This window comes from Pagrus major, chromosome 21, assembly GCF_040436345.1.
Source record: "Pagrus major chromosome 21, Pma_NU_1.0".
Lineage (NCBI taxonomy): Eukaryota > Metazoa > Chordata > Actinopteri > Spariformes > Sparidae > Pagrus > Pagrus major.
Window position 1 is genome coordinate 23,977,962 of NC_133235.1, and position 25,817 is coordinate 24,003,778.

Sequence of the window (25,817 nt, forward strand, 5' to 3'; positions counted from 1 at the left end):
CCTCCCAATCCAGAGTTACAGGGTGCAGTCACTTTTCGGCAGGGCCTGCCGGAAAGTGACTGCACCCTATAACCCTGGATTGCAAGGAGTGATATTGACCAAATTCACTGTACATGCACCTGGTTTCCTCTACTATTAATGCTGAAAAGACAGAGAATGTAACCCCTCCCAATCCAGAGTTACAGGGTGCAGTCACTTTTCGGCAGGGCCTGCCGGAAAGTGACTGCACCCTGTTGCAAAACATTTTCAATGAATATACATGAAAGACATGTAATTGTGCCTTGTTTGTACTTGTAATGTTCTCAATAATAATGATAATAATAATATAAAGGAGTGATATTGACCAAATTCACTGTACATGCACCTGGTTTCCTCTACTATTAATGCTGAAAAGACAGAGAATGTAACCCCTCCCAATCCAGAGTTACAGGGTGCAGTCACTTTTCGGCAGGGCCTGCCGGAAAGTGACTGCACCCTGTAAGTCCTTATTGCAAGGAGTGATATTGACCAAATTCACTGTACATGCACCTGGTTTCCTCTACTATTAATGCTGAAAAGACAGAGAATGTAACCCCTCCCAATCCAGAGTTACAGGGTGCAGTCACTTTTCGGCAGGGCCTGCCGGAAAGTGACTGCACCCTGTAACTCTGGATTGCAAGGAGTGATATTGACCAAATTCACTGTACATGCACCTGGTTTCCTCTACTATTAATGCTGAAAAGACAGAGAATGTAACCCCTCCCAATCCAGAGTTACAGGGTGCAGTCATTTTTCGGCAGGGCCTGCCGGAAAGTGACTGCACCCTGTAAGTCCTTATTGCAAGGAGTGATATTGACCAAATTCAATGTACATGCACCTGGTTTCCTCTACTATTAATGCTGAAAAGACAGAGAATGTAACCCCTCCCAATCCAGAGTTACAGGGTGCAGTCACTTTTCGGCAGGGCCTGCCGGAAAGTGACTGCACCCTATAACCCTGGATTGCAAGGAGTGATATTGACCAAATTCACTGTACATGCACCTGGTTTCCTCTACTATTAATGCTGAAAAGACAGAGAATGTAACCCCTCCCAATCCAGAGTTACAGGGTGCAGTCACTTTTCGGCAGGGCCTGCCGGAAAGTGACGGCACCCTGTAACTCTGGATTGCAAGGAGTGATATTGATCAAATTCACTGTACATGCACCTGGTTTCCTCTACTATTAATGCTGAAAAGACAGAGAATGTAACCCCTCCCAATCCAGAGTTACAGGGTGCAGTCACTTTTCGGCAGGGCCTGCCGGAAAGTGACTGCACCCTGTAAGTCCTTATTGCAAGGAGTGATATTGATCAAATTCACTGTACATGCACCTGGTTTCCTCTACTATTAATGCTGAAAAGACAGAGAATGTAACCCCTCCCAATCCAGGGCCTGCCGGAAAGTGACTGCACCCTGTAACTCTGGATTGCAAGGAGTGATATTGATCAAAGTCACTGTACATGCACCTGGTTTCCTCTACTATTAATGCTGAAAAGACAGAGAATGTAACCCCTCCCAGTCCAGAGTTACAGGGTGCAGTCACTTTTCGGCAGGCCCTGCCGAAAAGTGACTGCACCCTGTAAGTCCTTATTGCAAGGAGTGATATTGACCAAATTCACTGTACATGCACCTGGCAAACACAGAGGATGTTATGCAGAATGTAAAGGCAATCCGTTACAGTTCGCCTACAGTTCTATATATACTGCATTATTGTATTCATAATTATGCTCTTAAAAGTACAAGTTATCCAAAAAGTTACTTAAGTAAATGTAATGAAGTAAATGTAAATCGTTATTACCCACCTCTGATAGCACTTACTAATTTCTCAGTATGTGTTATATGATTGCTATCTAATGTGACGTGGAAACACTCCTGCATTCTTTTCTGCATTGATTTCTTAATCCTCGTTATAAAAACACTGAAACAGGGATACTGAATTATGACTTTATTTATAGATCAAAGCGGTGTAAAATCACATTGCAACAAGATAACAACAACAACAACAATAAAAGTGGCAAGGTAAAGCCTACGCCTACTTCCTGGTTTAGTCTAAAAGTATCTACAAATATGTATAAAAACCTTCCCAATAACAACACAGTGAACAAAGTATATATTTATGAATAAAAACATGAGGAAACGTCTGACAACCAGCTGACAACCCGGACACTGCAGGAGTGAACTACCTCCGGTAGGTGGCGGTAGTGAGACACACAGGAAGTGAGCTGCCGTTAAACGTCAGAGACGAAGAAGAAGTTCAAATCTTGGGCGGCGTTAAGTTTGGCACGTCGGTAAGTTTGATCCTGTCGTTAGTCGGTTAGAAAAGATAAACAAACAAATATAAAAGGATTGTGTGACTACAGCTCGATTATATATTTGTTAATTTATCGATGAAAGGAGTGTGAGGTTTTGTAGCAGACCACAGCAGACAGATAGCGCGAGTTAGCTTGTTACCAAGAAGCTAACGTTACCTGAATTATTTCTCCCCAGCAGCACACTCACAGGGAGGTAAAAAATGGAGGGCAACCTGTCCAGACTTCTTGTTGGACTCTCTGTACAAATCAGTCGAAGTGATGGTGAGCTCACATTGTTTTTCGCTGTTTCCAAATAATACCGTGTTGGCTGCGTTAGCAAAGCCTGGCTGTGACTCGCCGTTTGTTTATATGATAACCAGGTCGAGTGCATCTGGCGACGGTGAAATCCGTGGATGGCGTCAAGTCCACGGTTATGGTGGAGTGGAATGAGAGGAACATCTGCCGAGGAAAAGAGGTCAGTCAGTCGTGTTATTGAAGCGATTACATGACCCATCCAGCCATCGCTTAAACGTTCATTATGATGGACTTCATGTATTTAAGCAAGCTGACCTCTAATCTAAGTTAACGTTACTGTATTCTTCCTCTTGGCTGATTTATTTTAGGTTGAGTTGAGCGAGTTATGTACACTCAATCAAGAGCTTTTGGACCATATAAACAATGCCACCAGCAGAGCTGCTGATCCACCCCTTCCTGCTCCAGACAAGGTAAGTGTTACCTTGTACTTTTCCACATAACAAAGTACTGGAGCTGCTTCTTGTCAGTGTCAAAGGTTGGACCCTATGTCTGAGAATTTGAACATTTACACATTTTCATTAATATAATCTTATCTGAGCTGCATCCTTTTTCTGTCCGACAACATAAAAACGGCTCACTTTCTTAATAACAACAACTAAAGAACATATAAGGTATATGACCATTTTGTTCCTCTCTTTTTGTCTCTTCCATAGAAGTATGAGGGTCGACTGCGCTCCTCCAGGATTCCTGCCCCTGCTCCCTGTATGAAAACATATTGTACTATTTCATTTATACGTTGCCATGTCCTGTAGTTGGTCTCCTAACGGCTCATTTCCCTTCCAAAAGCGTCTACTCCGGCAATCACCAATGCTGAAGAGTCAGGTCGGAAAGGCACGCATGCTCATCCTCTTAAACAAATTTTTTGCATTTTTTAAATCAGTCCTTTGGTGATTCGATGGTGTAAGTTAATAAAACTCACACCCCTGAGAGAGCTGATCTCTAATCACCTGCTTATGGACAACTTTGGGTGATTCTGGGCAGCACTATCTGTTTTTGTCCATCAGCTCTAAGTCTGGGTGGGAATTAGAGGAGAAAAAAGGAGTGCTACCTACTGATGATGAAGGCACAGCATTTATCCATTGAGGATATAGTGGACTGTGATGATGCAATGCACTGCTTTTTTCTTTTCAAGAATTTGACTGAAAGTAACATTATTATTCTTCTGTCAGTAACATTTTCATGTGCAAGTATAATCAAATATTTAATCACCTGGTAGATTTGAGCTCTTCTGTACCTAGTTTGATCTCTCATGGCTCCCTTCTCTGTCACTCTGGGTGTCTGAAAGCTCACTGTGTGGCAAACTTTGCTGTGATCACTTTTGATTTATACCAGGCTTTGCATTACATTTAACCCCAACACAAACAATGGTAGCAGTATTTCACACTGACACTCTGGCTGCAGCTGTCTGACTTTGATTTGTCTGACTTTCAGTCAACCGGTCTCAGGTCAGGCAGACCTGTTTGTTCCAGGCCCCGGCCCCTGTTCCAGCACCGGTCCAGACCTCTGAACCTTCTGGAGCAAGCCCAGAAACGATCCGCCCTGAACTCCCTTCTTCTTCTTCTTCAGTCCTCACAAACTCTGGTTGGTAGTGATCCTCTTAAAAGAAAAAAAACCTTTACTATGCTTACATGCACAAAATGGTATGGTTTCTGCCCTTATTCTGAAAAAGACTATTCCTTTCTTACTTACATGGCTAATGAAAAGGAATATTTAACTAATATTGCTATTTACATCCAGCTGTGCAATCTCCGGTATTTTACTTGAATAACAGTTAGCTTTCTTTGCTCAGTCATTTATAAATATTTGTCACCTTTTTATAAACCTGAGTCTGTTCTCCTGCCTCATCTAGTGCTTCCAAATCAGCAGCGTAGAAAGAACGAGACCAAATCATCACTGGCGCTTGTGCGTGAGGCAGTAAAGGAAAACGATGCACCTGAGAAAATGCCTCCACCGCCTGCAAGGGGTCAGTAAGATATTTTACACTGACATATCATGTGTATCCACCGATTTCCTTTTTCTACAGAAAGTCCTTCACAAGTCCTTTTTTTTTGTCTTATTTAGCACAAAACAGAGTTGTTGTGTATGCACATGTGGATCGTATCACCTCCATGTTCTATGAGAATAAGAACATGGGGTGCATGATATGAGGGCACATACTCGTTTTGTGATTTGAATTTGTTGGTTATTGCAATGATGACAATGAGATGTGGTGCTATTTAATGTTACTGAATGTTTTTCAATCCGCTGACAAAAAAATGAAAGTAAATATTATCTGTATGCACTTTAGGCAGAAGAAAGTCTGTGGCTCCCCAAGAGCTAAACAAAGCCAACAAAAGGCTGTCGTGTGTTGGAAAGCCCCCAGACATGCAGAACAAGAGGGGAAAGGTGAGATTTCTTTCTCATTCTGCCATTCATGACTTTCTTAAATGTACTGTATATCATATCAGAGGTTGACAGTTTCCCTTACAAGCAGTTACTATCAGGTCCTATGTATATATGAACAGTTAACATGAAAATCTGTATAAAAATAAACACAATTCACACAGACACATCAAAATAAAACTAAACGTGGGTTAAATATGAGCTCACCTTATGTAGACAGTCCAATATACAAAGGAAAACATTCCTTTTATGTATCAAAAAGTTACATTTCCTCTGTAATTTGTCTCACATGAAATACATTTGGACAACACCGGGGTTAAAGTACTTCTTGGAATTGTTAATTGTATCTATTTTTCATTGGAAAAGTTTGACTTTTGATTTTATTTACGTTCCTTTTGGTTTCCTTTAAGTTTGGAGAACCTTCTCGACCAAACCAGAAGTTCTACGACATGATCCAAGACTTCAGAGAGACCTTGGAAGTAACCCCTTTATCAAGTACTGACCACGTGAGTTTGTACTCGGGACAATGTGCCTTGTATGAAGCTGTATGCTGGTGTGCCATTATAGCTCATGCTTACAGCACGTCTTATGTTTTATAGATTGAACCTCGAAAAATTTGTGTGTGTGTCCGCAAGCGGCCCCTTAACAACAAAGGTATACTAGGAGTGACATCACAGTATCTTCTGATTATAAAAGAAATGAATTACTCTGTAGAGATATTAGCCATCGTAAGTTGACTTTGACTTTCTTGTGTTTTCCAGAGGTCACTAAAAAGGAGATAGATGTGGTGTCTATACCTGGAAATGGTGCTTTGCTGGTTCATGAGCCAAAGCAGAAGGTGGACCTTACCAAGTACCTGGACAACCAAGTCTTCCACTTTGATTACTCCTTTGACGAGACCTCCACCAACGACATGGTCTACAAGTAATGGCCTCATTTATCCTTTTATTTAGTAAAACAAAAACTGGATTTGATGGAATGTTTTCTAGATAAGATTGGGTGTTTATAAGCTGTCAGTTTTTTCAGGATTTGTGTTTGTCATACATGCTGCAATTTTTTTTTCTTGGTTTTAAAGAGTTCAATTCATGACAGGCACTATTTTTTTCTTTAGGTTCACAGCCAAACCTTTGGTGCAGTCCATTTTTGACGGTGCAATGGCAACATGTTTCGCCTATGGCCAGACGGGAAGTGGGAAGACTCATGTAAGAAGGCTCTGCTTGCTGTATGGGCTTGACGTGTCTTGAAGCAGGATTTTCCATAATCAGAATTTATTCATTTTTTGCTTGTTTGGTACATTTTCTCACTAGACCATGGGAGGTGATTTCACAGGGAGGCAGCAGAACAGCGCTAAAGGAATCTATGCCTTGGCAGGTAGGACCAAAAGCATTCCCAGTGGCTCTCTGTGCATCTCATATGGAAGGAAGTAGTTAAACTGGATTTGTATTTGTTCTACTTAACTCAGGATGAGTCCTATTGCATCTTCGTTGCTTTACCCTTTAAACTACAGAACCATTCAATTGGCCTTTTTACATGAGTCTTTCCTTCTCCAGCTCAAGATGTTTTCACCTACATCAATCACAGGAGATATGTTAACATGGATCTCTCTGCCTACGTCAGCTTCTTTGAGATTTACAATGGAAAAGTAAGATAAAAACCTCTCCTCCCATCTCCATGAACACATTCATTGTGAATATTTTACTGAAATATCAACTTATTCAAGTGTTACCCTTAAATTGAAACATATTTTTGGATTGTAGGTGTACGACCTGCTGAACAAGAAGGCCAAGCTCCGGGTTCTGGAGGATGACAGACAGCAGGTTCAGGTGGTGGGCCTGGAGGAGGTCTACGTGTCCACAGCAGAGGAAGTCATCAAGATGATACAGATGGGCAGTGCATGCAGGTACTTGTGTGTTAAGTGTAGAGATCAGTCTTCAGATCAGATTAGATTGCAGTCTTATGGCACATATAATATGTAGTGTTTACCCTCACTAGTCAGCACAAGAAATAATAGCTGGTTAAACTTATTGAATATGTGCAGTGCTATTTATGGAATATGTTTAACCTTATGGATTAAATTGTGCTCAATTTGGACTGTTGTTTGAGTGTTTTCTCACTTTTAGAACGTCAGAATAGCAACACATTAATAAAATATGTTTATGGTTTCACATCAATAATTCAACTGCAACTTCTGGTTCAATAAAAAAAGGAATAACTCCTTAAAACTGTTAGCCTAGGAGTTAGGACAGTGTGCAATACCACATGAACAGCATTTACTTCATTTTCTGTCATTGTGATCTCTGCTTTTCCGTTTCTTCTCTCCTACTGTCGATCCAGAACATCCGGCCAGACCTCTGCAAATGCCAACTCCTCCCGCTCTCATGCCATCCTCCAGATTGTCCTACGACGCAACGACCGTGCCTCAACGCTGCACGGCAAATTTTCATTGGTCGATTTGGCTGGAAACGAGCGCGGCACAGACGTCAGCAGCAACGACCGCAGCACTTTGGTTGAGACTGCAGAGATCAACCGCAGCCTGCTGGCTCTCAAGGTAGACTGCAGTGGAGGTGGAGTGCACACACCAGATAAATAAGTAGCTGTGAGCTGCAAATTGAGAAGAGTCAATTTTCTCTCTGGTATCTCAGCTAGGGTGCAGATAGTGTAACCAAACCATGGCTCTGTCAAATTTAGACCGAAGAATCTGTTCAATTATTAAATATGCATGCACAGAACCTAAGAGAATGTTAAAAGTCATACCTTACATGCCTGTTTGTTCATTCTTGTGTCCTGTAGGAGTGCATTCGTTCACTGGGAAAGAACAGTGACCACATTCCTTTCAGGATGAGCACTTTGACCAAGGTCCTCAGGGATTCCTTCATTGGAGAAAAGTCCAGGACCTGCATGGTATGTTTGGCAATCAGTGTATTATGGTCGGATTTCATTAAAATGCAGATGCACACCAATCAAGCACACAAACAGTGGTGTGAATATGTGTCCTCGTCTTCTTCCACAGATTGCCATGGTCTCTCCAGGCATGGCTTCATGTGAATACACAATGAACACGCTACGTTACGCTGACAGGTACAAATTTAGCTAATGAAGTTTAACTTGATTCCACTTCGGATGTTTTTTTTTAATTAAAAAGACTATCGTGCTAGGGAACGTGAAACTTGAAACAGGTTCCTCCTCTCTTTGACAGAGTGAAGGAATTGAACGGCAATTCCATGTCCAGCGGAGCAGCCAAGGTACAAGAGCCTTTGGACAGCTCCACAGAGGAGGTGAGATTGATTAAAATCATAGTTTATGTTGATTTAGTGTATTTATAGTTAGCTTAACTTTTGCTGTTTGCTGTGTGTGTTATAGGAATCTGTTGTGGATGCCAGTGTGTATGATGCCATATCTCAAGTGGCAGAGTTGGAGGAGAAAGTCTATGTAGAGCTGAAGGTAGAGTTGGAGGACGTCTTCTCTTCTTTACAACATACAAGTGATAATGCCATGTTTATTTTATTCGGCTTTAGTCCTCAAACATGAATCCCTTTTTGTTTCTCAGAGGGTAAATGACTTTGTCAAGGCGATGGAGCAAACCTCATACAACATCAAGGAGGAACTTCCCGACCTGGTGGATCACTCCCGGAAGATACTGGGTACAAACCACAGCTTGATCTTGGTTTTCCATTATATTCCAATCTAACATCAAATGTTGAACAAGCCAAACACCAACAACATTACATAAAACACCAAAATCTTGGTGTTTAGTGTGCGTTACCTTTGTTCATTAAGTCTTATCTGTCATCCACAGACATGGTGTTGGCTTTGCAGTCTGCTGTGGACCAGGAGAGCCTGGCGATGATGAAACACTAAGACGAACCCACAAACCCACCCACACAGCTTCTTTTTTGTTTTTATTGCAAAACGTTTTAAAGCAATTACCGTTTGATTTTATTGTATTAAGGACTTAAATAAAGAACACGCATTTAGACACTATCTCATTGAAAATATTGCAAGTCTTGTAAGAAACCGCTTTGGGATCTCCTGGTGTATATTGTTCGATGCGGCACTTTTCGCTGTAGATGTTTTACCATGAATAAAGTTGGATGCTACTTTGGGAGCAGCAGCAGAAATTCTATTAAAAATAATAAAGCGTATTTTGTTTTTACTCAAAAACACATTTGGCTCCTTTGAGTGGCATTTCTTTTATCAGATATTTGACAAGAGAATGTGCACCAGTATGACGTGTGCCGTAAAGTGATTTAAGGGATGCTCAGTATTTACTTTTTAGACTCAGAGTGTATTGACATAAATTTGTATGTAGTTTTTATGGATTTGCACCTACACCACAACTAAAAATACAATATGATCCTCTGGCTTCACTAGTTGGAAGAAGAAGCACACAGCTGTCACCCCCTGAGAGGGTTAGAAATTAAAATTTACAACAGAATTGTTAAATACTCCATTTATTATTTCCTCAGAAATGAATGAAAATGTCATGTGAAAAACCACCCTAAATCACAATGTTAAAGAAAGTGAGAAAAAAGTCCTGGATTTGTCCCTTTTATCCGGATCAACACCAAAAGTTACAGGGGTTTATTCTGGGCTGAGATCCATCCTCCGTCCAAGTTTAAAGGAAATCCATTCAGTAGTTTTTGTGTAATCCTGCTGACAAACAGGCACAGTCAGAAAGATAATCTCCTTGTTATGATCACAAGCATTTGAGAGGAATTAACTTCATGCAAACTAAACTAAGCTTGTTTTGTTTTTTTCATTTCAGTCTCAACTTCCAACTCAAATTTTTCACACAAAATACAAAAAAAGAACCAACATAATACACAAATGTTATCAAGAAGGAGCAGAGAGAAGAAAATGACTTAAAGGTGCACTCTGTAAGGTTTGGGGAAAGAAATGTAATCAGAGGAGAAAGATTCATTGACCAAACGCTTTGTTTTAATGACTGAATGAAGTGAGTAGACAAACTGACCTTAAAGGATAACACAATGTCATACTGCTTATATTTGGCGGACCCTGCCAGCTGAGATTGGCTCCAGCCCCCCTGTGACCCTGAAAAGGATAAGCAGTGTCATTATAGGCTACATTATAGAAGGTGTCCAGAGCCATTTGTTTATTTAGAGGATAGATTAATTTGGCTTTTTTTTTTTTGAAGTAACAAAAAATTAGTGTAATATTTTGTTACTGTTGGGGCGGCAATAGTTCAGTCCGTAGGGACTTGGCTTGGGGACTCAAAGGTGGCCGGTTCAAGTCCCACTCGGACCAAAAAAGTATGATGTGGACTACTAATGGAGAATACTAGTTCACATCCTGGGCAGTGCCGAGGTGCCCTTGAGCAAGGCACCGACCCCTAACACTGCTTGTTGGGTGCCGTTGCAGGTGGCAGCCCTTTCACTCATTCTCCTCTATACACTGTGTGTGTGTGTGTGCATGCGTGTGTAATGTGAGTGATAAAAAGAATTTCCCCTTGTGGGATTAAAATAGTATAATAAAAATAAAGTCATTTTTTAACTCTACGCAGACAGTAATATTTTAATGTAATACATTACTTTAAAATGAAAGTAACTAGTAATATGTAATATATTGGTTATTACCTCATTAATATTGTAAACACAGTGTCCTTTTTTAAAAATGCTCAGTAAAATATAGTGTACACAGTGTAGGACAGTTGAACAGCCACACCGGTAGGGGGCGCTGAAGGTGCGCCAGCCGTGTGTAGAATCCGAGATGAGGGCGAGAGGAAAAGGAGGGACCAACCAACGACCCGTCCTGGTTAACACACCTCTCCGTCCGACCGAGTGAGGAAACAAACCCCGGAACGCGGATGGCGATGAAGTGGTTGCGTTTTTCGCTCCTCGTCTTGGGGGTTTTCTCGCTGTGCTGCGCCACCGCCGGTGACAGCAGCAGCGGCGTGAAGAAGATGAAGATGCAGTTCGCCACGGGACCTCTTCTAAAGTTTCAAATTTGGTGAGCGGACGAGCGAAAAAATCTGGCGAGTCATTGCGAGCTAGCTAGCTAGCTAGCTCGTTCAACTCCCCGGCTAACAACAACGCTGTTTCGGGCCGACATTCGGAGGAAGCTAGCTAGCTCACATGAGGGTAGCTCGCGTTTACACGTTGTAGGAGGAGCGTTCGCGTTTTGCCTAGTTATTTATTAGCGAAATTACTCAACCGCTGTGCACAACATGTTGTGGGGGGTTCCTGTTTTTTTCCCCCCAGTTTCTCGACTGAAACATGGCCCCGCTTCCGCTGTCAAACATGCGAGTTACCAAGCTAACGTCAAATCTAGCTACGTTAGCTACCAGTCTTATACATCGTTTCTTAATGTATCTGTGTTATTTATGTAGATCACTTCGAGTTGTCTTATTGTTTGAAGGTAGAAACATTAGTGTTTAAATTATCTTTCCTCGTGTTATGGATTAACGTGTTCATTGTAATTTATGGACAATGGGATTATGATAAATCCCTGTAAAGTGCTCAGTCAGTGGAAATATTTCAAGCCATTTAAACATTTTAAATCATGCTGGAAAGTTAGCATAGCTCACTGAAATGTACTGGATACAATACATAGCTAGCTATAAGTTATAAATCATTAACAATATTAACGTAACGTGTTGATCATTAACGAGGGGGGTATACTAATCACAATTTCACATGATTTTAAGGTGTTTTTGTGTACTGCAACTACAAGTAAACAAGAACACAAATCAAACTGTTTTTTTTTCTTTCTATAAAGCAAGCAAACATGTGCCATAAACAGGCATGTAGCATTGGAGCACAAAGTATTGACTATAAAGTAGGCTAACATGCTGCTAACAGGAATTTCACACTGCCACCAAAACTTTCCACGAAGAGGAAAACATTATTTACAGTTCGCATGAGCTTGATCTCAAGGCTATATTCATTGTCAGTTGTTGTGGCTGCCTTCTGTCCCTGTTTGTTCTTGCAACTGTACACTGTGTGTGTGTGTGTGTGTGTGTGTGTGTGTGTGTGTGTGTCTCTAACGGTGTTGTTTGTCTTCACACAGCATTTCCTGAGGGTACAAGCGGGTGTTTGAGGAGTACACGCAGGCTTTGTACCAGCGGTACCCAGACATCCGCATTGAAGGGGAGAACTATCTTCCCATACCCCTCTACCGGTAAGAGAGAGATTGTCTGCTTTGTCACAAGTGGATTATATCCAGATTTGTTAAAGCTGAATGGGATTAGCTGCGATTTGACTGAGGAAATGGAATTCCCATGCAGTTTACTCTTATCTGGCCGTGGATTTGTCTTTGGTAGTTGTAGAGACAAAACCACTGGCCCTAAAAATGACAAAGTTAAAGTCAAAGGTGCATCATGTTATAAATGTGGGTTATTATCTGAGCTACCGCAGGAATTATTTTTTTTAAGGGAAGTGTTAGTATGGCTGACACACACTCAATTGCCAGTTTATTAGGTACATCTAGCTAAACTAATAGTCTAATACAGCTGATCTGCAATAAATCTTTCCTTCATGAAGATTACAATGCTTAGTTTTAGAGGTGTGACAATTGTAGGGATGGGACAATATAAGATTTTATCATGGATTGCAATTGTAAACACAATAATTGTGAATATCCTCAAGAGCGACTTGAAAAAGCTGTCTATTTCAATAACGCAGAGCCCCACTGTATATTGACTTGGTTTTGAATTGTTTCAAAGGGAGCCCTCATCTTTCAAGTCATTGTAAAAATCCTCACCCTCCCACCTTTGCTGAAGGCTCGACTTCCCTGTTGTTTCCCCCACAGTGATGATTATTGGGATAATATTGTGAACTACAGTAACTTAATCCAGCATAATCATGACACAATATTTTCATATCGTTCCAGTTGTACTTACAGTTGTTGCTATTATTCTGTCTTCCATATTTATACTACTGAGGATAGGCTTAACATCGGAAATTTAATTGTGGTCTGTGAGCTTCTGTAAAGCCTGTTAGTTCTTTTAATAAGATTGTCAGTGATATAACAATAATTTACCTTGATCTGTGTCTCAAACTACACTGTGTTGGGTCCTTGAATTTGAGGGAACTGGGCCTGAAAAGCCCTTGAAAAGTCATTGAATTTGATATGGTGTGGAAACCCTGGTTACTTTTAGAAAGGTGTACGTAATAAACTGGCCACTGAGTGTATATTTCTGACATTATGAATATGTGGACTACATGAAAGCTTTGTCATTAATGCTTTGAGTCGTCACAGGATTTCCACCACGTACCTCAACAATTATCTGACATTTTATAATAATGTGTTGCAGCCCACTGATTAATATTCCTGAACATTTATTTTTCAATCTGTTCTGTGCACTGTTACAGATACAGACTGATATTTTTACTCTGCTGAAATTTTAATTGAGTGTCTGTTGAGCATCCCTGGCACAAACTAGTCTCAATGTGGGACTGGTTTTTGCAGTTTATAATCCCAGGTGTTACAGTTAGAGGTGTGGTGTCACTGACACCCTCAGGTCCTCATCAGTTGAACTCTTAATAAACACACTGGAGATTTGCTCCATTTAAAAAAAGAAGACACTGTTTCTTTCTGTCTCTGTAAGAAGAGAGAAGCCTGTTGTGCTACCAGTTACACATTTTAAAGGTTCAAAGGTAGTAAAACCGGAGCAAACAGGATTCGGGCTCTGTGTTACCCATAATCATTGCTGAAATGGAAAATAAGTATTTGTATGCGAGGAAGCCATGGAGCTACACAGTTGATTTGCAATTCCTTTTATTTATTTTACACAATGAAGCTCAATTTGTATAAATTGAAGCCACACCCTCCTGTCAGTGTTTTATTAGGACAATGTCAAATATACCTTATTTTCTACACCTCAAATAAATATGCTGACTTTGATCAGGAATCTCAAGAGACTTTGGGTATTAGACTGTTTATTGGACAAAAGAAGCAATTAGAAAATGTTACTTGAAAAAATTGTGATGAGCAATTTTGATGTCTATAACAAGCCTTTTTGCTTTATGTGTCCATGTCTAGAAATTAAAAGTATTAAAAGTCACTTTCTTTTTTTATTTCCTCAGACACTTTGCTTCCTTCCTGTCTATGTTCAAACTGCTGGTGATTGGGGTGATTATTATCGGCAGGGACCCATTCGCCCTCTTTGGTATGCAAGCCCCAGGCATCTGGGAGTGGGGCCAGGGAAATAAGGTAAGGTTTACTGGAACAGTCGGAGGCATCAAAGCTCCGATCCTCATTTTCATGTGTGTGTGTGTAAGAGGGTGGAGTCAGGATGTTGGTAGGATGCAGCTGAGCATTTGTTTTGCATCCCCACAGATACCACACAGAAGCATAGACTGAATATAGATATGGAGTAGTGGGCTGTAGTTTGGCAGTGTGTATTCAGACCCATGGGATTTCATTAGCAGTTAATTCAGAGTCTTCAGACTGTTGTTAGGTCTTGTTTGCTTGGATGTGTTATCCCCAGGGTTACACACGTGCCAAAGGCTCAGAGAGAGACTGGCCAGTAATGGCTAACATCAGATGTATGCAAATAAAACAATCTTGCCCTCAGCTACGCTTGTGTTTTAACAAAAACCGAAAGCTCGGGCTGATAAAATGGAGTATGGTTGTGGTAGACAATCAGATAAGTATCAGAAAACCTTGTAATTGTATACAGAGTAGATACAGATTAAATATGCATTTGACTGATAACAGAGCTAGTCGGATTGTCTCCTTTGTTGTACGTGTAAAGCTGCTGTAGGTATACTTTCAGAATGATTTAGGTAATATCGGGTTAAATTTTGTTCACATCCTGAAAGTTATCAGTAAGTCGAATGACTGTTCCAGTCTCTTTGACTGTTCCATGTCATGTAGTTTGCCACTGTGTGATCTGACTGCGCCCTAATATCATCAACCATGAGGGAGAGCTGTGTGTGAGGTGTGTCACATAAACACAACTCTGTCCATTCCTGACTGAGAGAGCAGGCAACAAGAAACAAATGGAGCAAAATGAACTGAGAACCTCTTTTTATAAATGGCAGCTATCTTAAAAATCCAAATTGAGGTCTGTAAATCGTCCTGTGTGTTCAGAAAATATCTAAAACAAGTAGATGTCAAACGTTGTTGCTAGCAGCTTTATATTAACCTGTCAATTGAGAATCACATTCATCTCACGTGGGTACGTTTAACAGTATGTTTCCAGTGTGTGGCTCTTCAGATCAATTGAGTGGGCAAGAAGAAAACATGCGTGTCACAGGCAGCAAAAAAAAAAACAACCTGAGAAAATAGTTTTTGTGCAGAACTTCATAACTCAAGTTAATCTCCTGTTTCTTTCAGATATATGCCTGCATGATGGTGTTCTTCCTCAGCAATATGATCGAAAACCAGTGTATGTCTACAGGAGCTTTTGAAATCACATTAAATGGTGAGTCGGTTATTTACCGTATGGCTTTATTGACTGAACAACTATTTTGTCTTAAGATTGATTTAAAAATGTTCTCAATAATTAGTTTTTCTACAGCTATAACACTGTAAGGAACCTGTAGTACCATTTCATAGCATTACTTTGTAATGTTAAAATATTGATCAAGTTGTGTGGTGATGGATCAAAACGTGTTGTCTTTCCATAGATGTGCCAGTGTGGTCCAAACTAGAGTCAGGTCACCTGCCCTCCATGCAGCAGCTTGTGCAAATCCTGGATAACGAGATGAAGATGAACGTTCACATGAACACAAAACCACACCACTCCTAACCCTACCCCTCACATCCTGGCTGGAGCTAAAAGCCCCTCCATGTAAGTATAGTGGTGTTTACAGTCCTTTTAATTCAGTCTTTTGAAGATCTTATAATCTGTGGAAATGTTCATGTATTTATAAGCTATCCACCCCTCTCCTCTCTTCCTGTGTAGGTTTGAGGTGGGTTTCTCACAGGGCTGTGAAGTGATGTTTATGAAGGTCTGCGCTGAAGGCAGGAAGACTGCTAGCACAGACTGGATGCCCCCATCACTCTTCACCATGCCCCTTAGAGACGTCCCGCCCCCGACGCCAGAGTGGGATACATGGCAACATTGCCGGCCATTTTGTCATTTTCTTGTACTATTCCAACTACTGCAGATTTCATCCAGGTGACATCAGTGGTCCCGTATGAAGAGATTTAACATTGATTACTTCTAGTCTTTAACTTGTTGCATACAATTGATCTGTGTGAGTAAATAATCGTGTCATTTGTACCACTGAGCCATATGTAGAATTTTAAGTTTATTGTTCTATAAGTAGCTTAGCCATGTAGAAAATGCAACATTTAAAAAATCTGTCATCACTGTTGTGGAAATAACGACTGTGTCTTGGTATGATTTCTGAATAATTTTTATATTTACATAACTTGGAGGAAGCTAAGAAGATTAATAAAACCTATTGTAACTATTTAACGGTGAAGGTGTGGTGTTGATGTTTACTGATTGATGTGATGGAACAGGGAGTTTTTATAAATTATGGTTTGGTCAGTTTAGTGAAAGGAAATCTTGAATGGCTTGTAGGTATTGTTTTGTTTGTTTGTTATTTTCCCAGAAAGCAGACGAGTGCTTCACGAGAGCTCATCTTTGGACCATCTGCTCAACCCTAATGTTATTAGGGAGACTTGGGGAGCTACACTGATTTGATTAGAAGACACTAAACAGATTAAGCATGAGTACAATGCGAGACTTAAAGTCAGTGCCATACACCCGCTATTTCATAGGACTTTTATTTGTCCGCAGTATAATCCTGCATGCACAAGACAAAAGAACAACATGAGACTATTCCCTGTGGGTTTTAAGAAACAATAAATCATTTGGTGAAAATTTTTCAACTTTAAATAGATCGATGATATTTTTTTTTTTTTACTTGTAGTTATGTAGAAGCAATCTAGATTTTTAGATTTTACATTTCTTTGACCTCTGGGTTGTGGTCTTGAATGCCATCCAGGAATCACTACCAGTGCATCCTATGTGTGAGGACCCAGCATTGTGATCTAAATGCCATTATACTTCCTGAAATCCCATTACGCGTCTTCAAGTTGTGTAGAAGGAACGAGGTCTTAGCTTCTGTGCTCTTCCTCATGCCCTTGTATTGTAGTTGGAACTTGATATATTATCAAAGCAGACCAAATCAAAGTTAAGTAAAGAATTTGTAATTTTAGCCAGATTTAAAGTGTTTTAATCTGCCTTCTGGAGTATGACTTAACTTTTTGCCAAAGCAGAGTTGCTGTCAATGTGTCTCAGAGTATTTTATCACTGGTACATCAAAGACAATCCCGAAGGCACCTATGAATAAAGGCTCTGTCACGCTCACTCATCATCACATCAGCACTGACTGCCAGAAGCCTTTGGGCAACAGCATGGAGGTGGCGGACTTGTGAGGTCTTCGGCAGCCGGGGACGGGAGGGCGTCCTCAGGTACTGGTGAAGCTGCAGAAAGGCCAGGTGGATCCTAATCCTGGCTGCTGATACAAACAGCTCCTCCTTCAGGAGTGATGGTCCTGAGGAAGCCATGTTTGTTTTACATTCACCCTGGGAAAAAAATAAATGAACATTGTTGCCATCAAAACATGGTTTTTTCATTCCTATTTTCTTCTTTGTCTCTTTAAATATGTGGGATCCCTATGTATTTTTACATAACCAGATTCAACACAACACAATTGGTGCTTGCTTTTTGCCTGTGGCTCACCATTAAGTTTCAGTTTTGGCTCTCCACAGAAAAAGCTTTGGCACCCCTGCTGTTAAGAGATTATAACTGGCATTTTAATACTGTAAAGCCTTTAAGCTAATGTAAGAGTTACATGTTACATCAAAACTAGAAATGCCAGCAGAAATGGATTATAAGAGCTGGAAATACTGGCCACTGCAACATAAATATGCAGATAAACAATGCTTCACCTGAGTGCAGCAGGTGCCCACGCTGAACTTGGCCTGTTGACCTCTTGCCAGGAAGGAGACAAACACCTGTGCCCTCCCGAGGACCCGGACCCCAACAGTTTTGTTTAGAGACAGGAAGATGGGGTGCAGGGGAGTGGGAGAGAGGCTGCTCCAGCTCCACTGACGAACCCTGGCACCCTTCTCATCCAAACACTGACCGCCTGATGTGTTTAAGGCCAGCCTGCAATATAAACACTGTCTTATTGTCTTAAAAACCATAAATATTAGATGCATCCATCAGTATAGAAACATCATATAAATTAGCCTAATTTGTATTTACCGAAAGACAAATTAATTGAATTAGATATACCATAATTATTACCAATATTAGTTATAATAATTTTAAATACAGATGATAAATATCAACATTGTGCTGTGTACCATATGTTTCCATTTCTGTGATAACATGTCGACCTGCCATCAGACAGGAACACGGCTCTGATTGGTTGACAGGGGGCATCGCTGTCATCATATACGATGCAGACCCTTCCATTTTCTTCAGTGACCACGACGACGACAGCCAAGAGGCCTGAGGGATAACTGTTACCATGGAGATAAGGATGGGAACACCCACTGGAGAGTGTGTGTTGTATTCAGTGTAACGCACACTGGGATTTGCTAAATTTCCACATTATTCTTGTTTAAATGACATCTGTACCATCTATTTTGGTCAAAACCCTACTGGAAATCTAATCACATGATTAAAAAAAAAAGAAGAAGCAAATATTAAACTGTGAGTGGATACAAGACCTGAGCAGAGCCGTCAGGGAACACTGTGAGAAATTTCATACCCTTGGAGTAAGTCTTCTGTAGAAACTCTGCCCCATCCTGTGAACATATGAGATTGAACAAAGTCAAAAGATGTTTAATGTTAACATGTCTTTTTAAGGGTCTTGTGTCTCCGGTGGTCAATGCTCTGGAGAAGGTCTCAAACTTGGACTTTAACCAGGTGCAGAGAAAGATGCTACAGCATTATGAGAAATGTAGGATCAAGTATTTTTTGGAGCCTGGCCTATGCAGTTTTTCACCATACTCCACAGCATTTTGAAGGCAACACTACATTTATCTGATAGCTTTAGTTACTTTGCAGATTCAGATTATTACATTTAAAGTATAAATAAACTAATAAATCATAATATATTGAGATCTTTTCTTATGTTTTTAAACTTGAGAGACTTCAAGCATCAGAAATGTATGGAAGTCCATTTGATAAATTTGAAAAACTGATGGAAATGTAGCCTTGATAAAGAAAAATATTCCCATGGTAAATTATAGTTGTGAGGAAAAATGTCTAAATTATGAGATAAAAAGTCACAACTGTGAGTTTAAAAGTGGAAATTATCAGATAAATGTTGACTTTAAATCTCAAAATGATGAATTTTGATCCCATAATTATAACATACCATACTATTTATAATAACAAGCAGCTTTCATTTGTCAAGAGCAGCTGGTTTATGGTTGTATACACTGATCAGACACAGTGTGACCACATGGGGGCAGTGTTTATTAATGTGTAAAGATTCATATACAGTGTCACACAGTCTTCTGTCTAGATAAATGATTATTGTTTGTATGGTCTAGTCAGTGTTGATATCAGCAATTACTTAAAATAGTCTTACTATTAACTTTCTGAACTGTTTAGTGCTGTGTGGGTCGTGACACAAAACATGATAGTAGTTTGTGGGTACCTGGTGATGACACAAGCCAAACTGAAGTGGCTTATGGTCACAAAAGGGGACCAACACCTGCTCCTCTTTTATTTTCAAGTGTTTTTCAGCTGGATCATCAGGATACTCTGTGCTGCATCCTGTTTCTGGAGCACAAGAGAGCCGGAAGCTGAGCACCCTCAAAGTCGGGCCAACATCTGGAAAATAGCACCGAGCAAAGTGTATCAGTCTCACAGAGCTATTTAAAAGAGGAATTATTTTGTTTCTTATTAATAATCTGAACAAACAGAAACATGACGCACACTGTATCAGCTTATGTTTGCTGAACAGATCTGTAATAGTTACTCACGGTTTTCTGCTACAGGTAGTTGGATGGAGTCTTCCTCTGAGTATCTCTGTTCTGGTTGTTCTCTAATAAGGGATACAGATTGCATTGCTGCTGACTTAAATGCTAAAATATTTACAATTTACTGTACTTTAATCTGTGTGTTTCTGTGTGTTGGATACAAAAACAAAGACATTTTACGATGCCACTTTTGTACCCAAATCCCTGCGGTAACTCCATGACAAACTTGTTGCCATCCTCCATCTCCCTCGCCTGGACGAGAAGCTCCTCCGTCTCTGTGGCTGGCTTGTTGTCTCCCTGCGTTGTTGGAGTAGCTGTCCTCGACAGGTCGCATCGCCACCCAACCAAACAGGTCTGCTTCACCAGCATCTCACAGAGCTGCTGCCACCGGGCACAGCAGAAGACTGTCTAAGATGGACACAAAAGAGAATGAAGATCAGCATCAGGTATATTCGAGGTTGTTGAGAAGATTCACTCTCTTCCTCACCTCAGGCTGATGCACCCATGTCAGATCCAGTGAAGGTTTGGCCTCTTCTCCACAGTACTCACACCTCACTGGGTATTCTGTCAGAGGCTGGGTGTGCACAACAGTTTGTCAAATTGGACTGATCAGTCACAAAGCCATGTTGCTGTGGGAATTTAACAACAGTAGGTATTGGGGAATTTGATCTCAGTACCGCTTGAAGAATGGTTGTTAAGTTTATCCCGTGGTTGTCGGACTCCCGATTGTACCTCAGAACTCCTGCTGCGCCGATACAATGGGTGGGTGGGTCACTGATAGACTGTGGACAGCCCTCTGGTATCCTCTTACCAAACCCAAAGAGCCATAAACAAATAAGCAAACAAGCAATTCATCAAGCACTACAGTAGATCAGATATTTATTGATAAAATAAAACAGGACTCTAAGGGAAAATAGATCTTACATCATCCAGTGGCTCACTGAGATCACGTTCTAATGTAGCACCAGCAGCATCTAATAGTACAATGGAAGTTACTGAACTCAGCCCCACAAAGGGAAGTGAGCATTGACCCAAATAAGATAAGAACTTCCCCTTCAAATAATTTCATTTTAAATCGTTTGCAGCAGACTCACAGGAAAAGCCAGACCGCATCTTTTTTGCTCTGTCCAGCATTCACTGCTTGTTGCAAGGTTTCTTTCCTGCTGAGGGAATATAAAGACCATGAGGAGACAGATCAGGAAGCAATCAGATGGAAAACATCTCAGACTTTAAGCCACGTTTTATCTCTGATACACACACATACGTTTCAGCAGAAGAACCAGCCTTATATTTTCCAAAATACGAGATCAAATGTCAGAGAAATGTCAGACAGACAGAAAAAAAAACAAATATATGTTTGCTTGTCCAAAATATTGGCTTTACTTTCAGTGGAATATATAACAATAATTCAAAAAAGCAATAAATGTAGTACTGTACATACAGAGTAATGCACTCACCTCACTTGCCAGTGTTGTCAGTAACCTTGGAGATGAAACAGCTGTGTACAGGAATGTGCAAACGTAATAGGCACCTAATTATGGCTGCTGGCTGACTGGTTTTAATACCCACAAGTACTATGAAACACAATTGTAAAATACTGTACTGCATAATACTGTACTGGACTGTCCACTCCTGCAGAAGAGAACTGCTACTTCATACTTCCACTCTACTGCATTTTGGAGGCAAACATTGTACTTTTACTCCACAACATTTAGTAATTTTGCAGATTACATGCCGCATCAGACATTCATTTATTTTATCAGCAATCGGATAAAATAAATAATCCTGATTCTGATAATCATAAAAGTGATCTTGAAGTTTATAGGTGTATATTGAAAAAATGTTTTTGTGTGTTTGTTTTGTATTGTCACCCTCCTTTACACTCTTTCTCAATCCACAGTGACGACATGTTTTAACACCATTTCTCCAAAAGATGGCGGAGTGGTTGTGCCTTTGTCCTTACAGACAAATTACACTACTCAAAATCAGTTAGGGAAATTGGGATATAGTGTTAGAATTTGGTCCCCAAAAATAATGCGACACATTTCATTTGACTTTTATTGCATATCCACACACATGCATATATGCAACGATATCCCAATAACTAATTGTGGGTAGTGTATAGAGGTAGGAGAGGGGTTATTGTAACTTCTCCAACTGACTGAGCTGATAAAACAGAAACACTGGTGATAAAATCTTATGATAATCTGGCATTAAAGTCCATTATCAGCTCACCCTCCAACCCTGCTGTCTCTTCGCCTCATGATGTCACCCAGGTGGAACCAATCCCAGTTAATTAGAGCACAATCAATCAGCCCACCTTCTGCAGCTTCTGATAGGCTGTTGCAGCACCTGCTGGCAGGTGATGTCTCAGATCAAATAGATGGGGCAGAACATCACCTCTCAGCTTCTAACATTTGCGGGAGTCAGGACAGAATGATGCTCAAAGGAAAGAGGAAAAGCCCCACTTTTTACCTGGCTGCTGTGATTCTCTCGTGTTATTTGGCGCAGTTGACAGACTGTTATCGACTGACGAAAACAGAAAGACGAGAAGGAAGGAAAGAAGCGTACGCAGGCAAGACGATAGCTCTCCAAGAGGGGAAGATTGTGTTCGGGAGAGCTTTTGAGAGCGGGTCACAGCTCATAGACGGGACCAAGAACCCCTCAAACGCTTCTGTGGAGGATGAATCTACTTATCAGGCAGACTCTGCAGGTAGAAATCTTTTAATAACCATGTATTGCACAGGCTACTTTACAGTTTCATAACTTCTAAAGGTATCACATTGAGTTAGGCTACACTAATTGTAATGTTCTGTTTGGATAAAAGGACACACTTCGGCAAAAGGACAAACTAGTGATGCAGAAGCATTATGGAGGCACATGAATCCTTCCCTCCAGTGCGGTGCAGACCAGATGAGGTTCAGAGCAATGGGACCAGGATCGTCCTCATTTACAGTGGCACAAGGTGAATTAACAATGCAGTCTTTTTGTTTACAATGCAGGTATTCCCACCAATGATTACACACACACACTCATTGAGATTTTCTTTTTCTCTCCACACAGGAAGTGCCCCTCCAATGCCTCTGACCCAGATCCCTTCCAGCTGTGGCTACAACATGCAGAGGAACGCTCTTGGTTTTTCCATGTATGCTCCCTACGGCGGCTGCAACATGGTTCAACAGGTAATGTTTGAAATGCAATGGTTTTAAGTGTGGAATCATGTGATGTAACCAAGAGCTGGAACGACTTGATCTGAAACTTTTGATAACCAATTTGTTAGTTAGCGCTACAATTTAATATGGAACTTAAATGCTTACAATAATCCATTAAGTGGTTTGAGTAATCTAGTGTCCAAAGTTTCTTGACTCCTGACGGTAAACTGAATGTCTTTTGGATTTGGACAATGCAATTTAAGACAATCTCAGGCTTTAAGGAAAGCTTGCCATTTTTCACCATTTTGGCATTTTATAGACTAGTAATTGAGAAAATGGTAATGATTTAAAATAATCATTGGTTAAGCTCAATCTTCAGCTTCTCAACTTCAACCAACTGTTTTTTTTTTTATTCTGGTTTTTACTAATCATTCAAGCAAATCTGAAGATTAAAGGTGCAATATGTACAAATTGAACACCTGTCAAACTGCTGATTGTAGCTACATTAGCAAGTAAGCTCAGTTAACTGTGCAACTAGGTCATATTGGCTGACTCTGCCTGGACTTGGAGTGTAGGGGTGGTTTTTTCTACAGGCCTATCGCTACTTGAGGTACAAAATGGCTAGGGGCTAGCTGGTTGGCATGCTAACTTGAATAGATGCCTTGACATCAAAACGTATCTTGTTAATTTTCAACATTAACTTTTTCACATATTGCACTTTTATGTTTATTTTTAAAATGAGAATTGATAGATGACAATAACTAACACTTTTTTTCATATCCCCAGGGTGGAAGTTATGTGCTCCCAATGCATTGGCAGGGAATCCCAGTCTCCCTCTGGTGTCCAAAACCTGCAGCACAACCCACTACTGCAGCACCCACCACTGAAGCAAAACACCCAGAAATGCCTAAATTTCCACATTATCCTCTCTACCCTCCTTTCTATCCTCTTCCAGCCACTCCAGCACCAGCCACAACAGCTCCAAAGCCACAAATGCCTCTCTATCCTCCTTTCTACCCTCCTTTCTATCCTCTTCCAGTTACTCCAGCACCAACCACAACGGCTCCAAAGCCACAAATGCCTAAATTTCCACCATATCCTCTATACCCTCCTTTCTATCCTCTTCCAGTTACTCCAGCACCAGCCACAACAGCTCCAAAGCCACAAATGCCTCTCTATCCTCCTTTCTACCCTCCTTTCTATCCTCTTCCAGTTACTCCAGCACCAACCACAACGGCTCCAAAGCCACAAATGCCTAAATTTCCACCATATCCTCTATACCCTCCTTTCTATCCTCTTCCAGTTACTCCAGCACCAACCACAACGGCTCCAAAGCCACAAATGCCTAAATTTCCACCATATCCTCTATACCCTCCTTTCTATCCTCTTCCAGTTACTCAAGCACCAGCCACAACAGCGGCAAAGCCACAATTCCCTAAATTTCCACCATATCCAATCTACCCTCCTTTCTATCCTCTTCCAGTTACTCCAGCACCAGCCACAACAGCTCCAAAGCCACAAATGCCTCTCTATCCTCCTTTCTACCCTCCTTTCTATCCTCTTCCAGTTACTCCGGCAACTCCAGCCACCAAACCTCCTCCCCCAATATTTCATTTGCCTCCCTTCCCTTACCCTCTTCCTGTGCCAGTAGGCTTTCCTGCCTATCCCTATCATCCAACTACAGCGCCGACCACTGCAGCTCCGACCACTGCAACGACTAAGAAACCAGACGTCCCAACAACTGTACCTCTACCTGATCATACTCACCGACATGGCCACTATGCTTACCCATATCCTCTCCATTTCCATGGCTAATGAGATGAATTGATTCTAATAAATGGTTTGGAAAAACATTAAGTGAATCTGTCAATTTCTTTGTACTTGTTTACCCTGCAACTGAACCAGAGAATGAAGTTGTCACACTTCAGGCTTAAAAACAAGAGGTTATTGAGCAAATAACTAAAAACAAGCGCTTGCACTTATTAGTTGGCCTAAACGTTTTTGCTTTAAAGAAGCTTGTTCTGGCAAGAGTAAAGGTGCTTTTCTATATGGATCACTTGTGGTAAGTCTTGAATGAAAGGTCCTGTATTTTAAAAACTGGATTTACAGAAGCAAACGATGTCCACATGGTGGCACCATGGTTCATCCATATCTACTTGAGTCTCAAATTTGACATGACATCACAAGAGATTTTGTATATTATCTTCAGTCTAAAGAACTGTTAATATGACTTTGCAAACAAACATGTTGGCATTTAGCAGGTGTGAGTAAAGCTCTACTAAACTGTACAACTACATTTTGCCACTTATTAACCAGAAGCCAACCTGCTGTATTCTGCTTTGTGCCTTCCCTCCTGATTTTGGTTTTGTCAAAAGATCTTGAAAGGAGTTGGCAAAAAGTACTTAAGTAAAAGGAGCAATACTACAGTGTAGAAACATTCTTATAAGTAATTGTATTTTTTTAAATGAAAGTACAAAACACTGTAGGGATCAGATTATACTCTAAAGTATTAATTATTCAGAATGTCCTATTTCAGAATAATTTTATTAGAATTGACGCATTAATATGTAGCTGATTTTAACTACTCCCTCAATGATCAAAGTTTTCTTAGTCTATAAGTATTACATGATGTATTTGATTATATGTTGTGTATTAAGCTGAATCTTCACTCATAACTAAAGTTATGAACTAAAACTGAAAGAAATTATAATGATTAAAAAAAAACCCCTAATAGG

The 25,817-nt window shown here is 40.5% G+C and overlaps 4 protein-coding genes and 1 long non-coding RNA gene across 8 annotated transcripts; 3 read left to right on the top strand and 2 right to left on the bottom strand.

Moving 5' to 3' along the window:
• Positions 1-2,239: 2,239 nt before the first annotated feature.
• kif2c (kinesin family member 2C) lies at positions 2,240-9,170 on the top strand. 4 transcript variants are annotated; one of them, XM_073491292.1, is made up of 23 exons: positions 2,240-2,305; positions 2,508-2,590; positions 2,689-2,783; positions 2,932-3,033; positions 3,277-3,325; positions 3,410-3,454; positions 4,055-4,204; positions 4,473-4,586; positions 4,911-5,008; positions 5,416-5,511; positions 5,605-5,659; positions 5,767-5,929; positions 6,117-6,207; positions 6,313-6,376; positions 6,556-6,647; positions 6,763-6,905; positions 7,340-7,553; positions 7,796-7,906; positions 8,016-8,083; positions 8,202-8,280; positions 8,366-8,446; positions 8,553-8,646; positions 8,802-9,170. In XM_073491292.1, the coding sequence occupies exons 2-23, from the start codon at positions 2,530-2,532 to the stop codon at positions 8,861-8,863; spliced, it is 2,127 nt and encodes a 708-aa protein (XP_073347393.1). In that variant the 5' UTR covers positions 2,240-2,305; positions 2,508-2,529; the 3' UTR covers positions 8,864-9,170. The 4 variants fall into 4 exon arrangements, with proteins under 4 accessions (XP_073347393.1, XP_073347392.1, XP_073347391.1 ...); XM_073491291.1 differs by having other exon boundaries at positions 2,282-2,305; positions 2,505-2,590; XM_073491290.1 differs by lacking the exon at positions 2,240-2,305 and having other exon boundaries at positions 2,365-2,590.
• A 312-nt stretch (positions 9,171-9,482) lies between these two features.
• LOC141016887 (uncharacterized) lies at positions 9,483-10,899 on the bottom strand. Its single transcript, XR_012180618.1, has 3 exons — positions 10,600-10,899; positions 9,978-10,057; positions 9,483-9,655 (listed from the first exon to the last, which is right to left on the bottom strand). It is a non-coding gene; the product is annotated as an uncharacterized lncRNA (long non-coding RNA).
• selenot1a (selenoprotein T, 1a) lies at positions 10,793-16,394 on the top strand. Its single transcript, XM_073491462.1, has 6 exons — positions 10,793-10,972; positions 12,032-12,142; positions 14,050-14,176; positions 15,305-15,392; positions 15,598-15,761; positions 15,876-16,394. Exons 1-5 carry the CDS (start codon positions 10,830-10,832, stop codon positions 15,717-15,719), a joined length of 591 nt encoding a protein of 196 aa, XP_073347563.1. The 5' UTR covers positions 10,793-10,829; the 3' UTR covers positions 15,720-15,761; positions 15,876-16,394.
• Positions 16,395-17,245: 851 nt separating this feature from the next.
• Positions 17,246-21,839, bottom strand: LOC141017058 (glutamate-rich protein 6). Its single transcript, XM_073491677.1, has 8 exons — positions 21,802-21,839; positions 20,608-20,734; positions 20,418-20,504; positions 20,111-20,338; positions 18,663-18,745; positions 18,299-18,457; positions 17,879-18,098; positions 17,246-17,512 (listed from the first exon to the last, which is right to left on the bottom strand). Exons 1-8 carry the CDS (start codon positions 21,837-21,839, stop codon positions 17,246-17,248), a joined length of 1,209 nt encoding a protein of 402 aa, XP_073347778.1.
• A 486-nt stretch (positions 21,840-22,325) lies between these two features.
• Positions 22,326-24,935, top strand: LOC141016983 (uncharacterized). The gene is made up of 4 exons (XM_073491597.1): positions 22,326-22,643; positions 22,758-22,895; positions 22,994-23,112; positions 23,869-24,935. Exons 1-4 carry the CDS (start codon positions 22,367-22,369, stop codon positions 24,895-24,897), a joined length of 1,563 nt encoding a protein of 520 aa, XP_073347698.1. The 5' UTR covers positions 22,326-22,366; the 3' UTR covers positions 24,898-24,935.
• The last annotated feature ends 882 nt before the right edge of the window (positions 24,936-25,817 follow it).